General features: G+C 38.7%; 1 protein-coding gene across 1 annotated transcript; it reads left to right on the top strand.

The window, feature by feature from the left end:
- Positions 1-1,257: 1,257 nt before the first annotated feature.
- Positions 1,258-2,374, top strand: BDR25DRAFT_332723 (uncharacterized protein). The gene is made up of 3 exons (XM_033692776.1): positions 1,258-1,381; positions 1,446-1,703; positions 1,769-2,374. Exons 1-3 carry the CDS (start codon positions 1,311-1,313, stop codon positions 2,334-2,336), a joined length of 897 nt encoding a protein of 298 aa, XP_033550840.1. The 5' UTR covers positions 1,258-1,310; the 3' UTR covers positions 2,337-2,374.
- The last annotated feature ends 1,242 nt before the right edge of the window (positions 2,375-3,616 follow it).

Below are 3,616 nucleotides of genomic sequence, written 5' to 3'. Positions count from 1 at the left end.
AAATTTGCTTTCTTTTATGTAATCTATGTTATATAGTAGCTTTATTTACTACTTAAAGCTTTATAATCTTATAGCCTACTTTATTATATTAATGCTCTAGATAACTATTATCTACTTTTTATTACCTTACTATATTACTTTTAGCTGTCTTTATCTCTTTAAAGCTGTAACAACTGCTCTAGTTAATATCTAGCTTATTATAAAGCCTAACTTATTAAAGTTATACCTGTCTTTATTCTAGATACTGTACTTAGCTTTTATGTTAGCTACTAGGCAAAACTAGCCCTAGATAACCTCTAGATCTTTATAAAGCGCTTTTTTATAATTATACTTATAATTAAACTTTATTATAAACTTAGAGCAGTGCTTAACCTACATACTAGTCTAGTTTAAGCTAACCTAGCCTAGATTGCGCTCTGCAGGCAAGAAATTAGCTATATTAGCTATAGCTGCAAGCCTAAAGGGAAATCTGCGTGTAATAAGCTTAAGTATATACTTAATAACTACTTTTTTTTTTAGCTTAGTTAAATTCCTTAATTTAGGCTAGCATTTTGCTTATAAAGGCTGTCTAGCGCGTTAATTACTTAGTGTTGTGTAAAAGACATTATAGATAGCTGCAGCGCGTTGTAAGAAGAGTTTTAAGTCTTATTTAAGAGCCTAAAAAGTAAGCTGTATTTAACGTTCTTTAGAAGATTTAATCTAGTGTTGTTGTTAAGGCATTATGTAGATAGGTAGAGTTTAGTAGGGGCTTAGCAAAAGTGGCCGGCCAACCTGTGTGGCCGGCCAACCCGTTAGGTACGTTAGCTTTTCTAAGACTTTTTTTACCTTAGTAATAGAGTCTTTTAGTATCCCTTTTATATACACTAGTACATTGTCTAGGTATACTAACATAAATAGCTCTAGGTACTTATGTAATGCTTTATTTATAACTCTCTATAATGTAGCTAGTTTAGTAGGGTTTTAGTAAAGTAAGCAACTTAGGTGTGTAAGCAACTCGCCTGTGGTGTACGTTAGTAGAGTCTTAGCAGAGTTGCTAACTCGCTTGTGAGGTACGCTAGAGCTGTACAGCCTTACTTTTTATATTAATGTTGATAATAGTTTAGGAAGCTGCATAGGTAAATTCTATACAGGAGGGTTTTTGGCAGGCAAAACTGGCTTGGCCGGGAATTGCGCAATGCCGACCTTGGCATCCCCCGATTTTGCGCATACAATTGCCGATGCGCACTAGCGTGTCATGGCACATCCCCAACCTCCCTCTAAATACTAAGCTCTCAAGCACACGTCATGTTCACAACACTAAATACACAACTATGCTTGCACTTGATCCAGACCGATGTCGGGAGCTCTCTCAGCCTAATCTGTTCGACTTCTCCGTCTCTGTGTAGGTTTTCACGGTTCCCGAACCAGCTCAAAGCCAGCTCCCCATCGCTAACCGCCGGACACAGCTTCATTGTCGTCGGCATCCTCGTGTCCTACCTCCCACAACATTATAAGATCATTTCCCGCCGCTCTTCTCGCGGACTGAGCCCGATGTTTGTGCTCCTGGGGACTGTCTCGGGAACAGCAAGCATCGCGAATATGTTGACGCTACCGGAGAGCACACAGGACATGGGGTGCTGTAAGGAGATCAGCCGTTTTGCATGCGCTTCGGCTTTGCTTGGGATTGCGCAGATTGGCGTCCAGTGGACTTGTTTCTTCTTCATGTATGATATTCTATAGAGGAGGCTCTACTTGTACCCTATCTAGCATGTAAGCTAACACGCCGTAGCATGATGCTCTTTCTCATCTTCTTCCCCCGAAACCTCCCCGAAGAAGAGGCAGAAGCCAATATGCCCACGTGGAAAGAAGCAATCATAGTTCTTGCCGCCTCACTCGCCTTCTTCATCTTCGCCTTCCTCGGGTCCATCATCTTCGTCTACGCTGCATCCTCCCATCTCCGTGGCTGGGCAAACTTTCTCGGTGTCCTGGGCACCCTCCTTGCAGGCGTCCAATACATCCCGCAAATATTAATGACGTGGGAACTGCAGGCTGTGCGCAGTCTGAGTGTCCCAATGATGTGTATACAGACGCCCGGTAGCTTTGTATTTGCCGCGAGTTTGGCTGTGAGGCTGGGGCCTGGTGGTTGGAGCGCTTGGGGCCTGTTTATTTTCACAGGTTGTTTACAGGGGTGTTTGTTGGTCATGAGTTTGTGCTTTTTATGGAGAGACTGGAAGGCGAAGAAAGCTGGACCTGGACCTGGAAATGGGGAGGCGCATGGCAATGGGGTATTATTGTATGAAGGGGAGAGCGAGGAGACGCCGTTGTTGGGGAATGACAGGGTTAGCGGAAGACCGTGAGTGGTTAGTGGTTAGGCTTTAGTGTTGAAGATAATCCTAGCCGTAGTGTACCATATCAGGCTTTCTAATGTAGATGTGTGTTCCTACTTACCTATCGGCGACATCGGGGGACCTAAACAGCTGCTATCATACTAACTTCTGTCTACAGTTATGCAGCATGTCGCTCTGATCTACGATAGCATCATAGTTATTGCTAGATTTTTAAATTTGGGGTTATATGACAGGTCTACAAGAAGAGTGACGGGTTGAGGCTACTGCGTTTACAAAAGTAAATAGAAGGGAATCCCCTGATTAGCAAATCGAGGCAAAACCTTGACAAATGAAAGAATAACTTCATGCGTCCTGTCGGATCGGTGTTGGTAGTTGTTTTAAGAATAAAGAGGCACAGTCAAAAGATGACGCCAGCAGGCTAGGACTTGTAAATTAAGCATCAACAATAGTAAGATAACGTACTTTATAGGCAAGTTGCTCACACACCTAAGTTGCTTACTTTTGCTAAGACCCTACTACACTACTTTTTTTACACTAATGCATTTCTAACAACACTACTTAAACATGTTAAAGAAATGTTAGATGTAGCTTACACTTTAAGCTTTTAAATAAAATATAACACTTTCTAACTAACATGCTGCAGCTATTTATAAGGTCTTTTAAAAGATAATAAGTAACTAACACGCTAGATAACCTTTTTAAGCTAATTATATAGCTAACTTATAAAAGCTAGATAATAATAAAAAGTAGGTAATTATTTAGCATATACTTAAGCTAGATGTGTAAAGATTTCCTCTCTAGCTAGCAGCTATAGCTAATATAGCTAATTCTTTACACGCTAAGTATAATATAGGCTATGTTAGTATAAACTAGCTTAATATGTTTATTAAGTGTTACTTAAAGCTTAAAGTAAAGTTTAAGTGTAAGTATAACTATAAAAAAGCTTTTTATAAAAATTTTATAATAATTTAAAGCTAGTTTAACCTTATAAAAAATATTAAAGCTAAGTATAGCATCTAGAATAATAACATGTACAACTTTAATAAAATAAAGTTTATAATAGGCTAAATATCTACTAAAGTAGTTGTTATAAGTTTAAAGAAATAAGAACAGCTAAAAGCAGTCTAGCTAGGTAACTAGAAGTAGATAACAGCTATCTAGGGCATTAATGCTAAAAAGTAGGCTATTTTACTTTTTATTATCTTCTAGGGTAGCAACTACTTTTTAAACTAGTATAAAAAAAATCTACTTTAAAATTAAGTTATTATAATCTTTAAGCATAGCTAGAC

This window comes from Lindgomyces ingoldianus (assembly GCF_010093535.1).
Source record: "Lindgomyces ingoldianus strain ATCC 200398 unplaced genomic scaffold BDR25scaffold_8, whole genome shotgun sequence".
Lineage (NCBI taxonomy): Eukaryota > Fungi > Ascomycota > Dothideomycetes > Pleosporales > Lindgomycetaceae > Lindgomyces > Lindgomyces ingoldianus.
Note: the sequence above shows the minus strand (reverse complement) of the source record. Positions and strands in the feature narration are given on the sequence as shown.

What these genes read in the sequence shown, in the direction of transcription:
- BDR25DRAFT_332723 (XM_033692776.1), top strand. Translation starts at nt 1,311, where the DNA reads ATGCTTGCACTTGATCCAGACCGATGTCGGGAGCTCTCTCAGCCTAAT. An exon ending in TTCGACTTCTCCGTCTCTGT is followed by an intron (nt 1,382 to 1,445) that starts GTAGGTTTTCAC and finishes CGCCGGACACAG; the next exon opens with CTTCATTGTCGTCGGCATCC. An exon ending in TGGACTTGTTTCTTCTTCAT is followed by an intron (nt 1,704 to 1,768) that starts GTATGATATTCT and finishes AACACGCCGTAG; the next exon opens with CATGATGCTCTTTCTCATCT.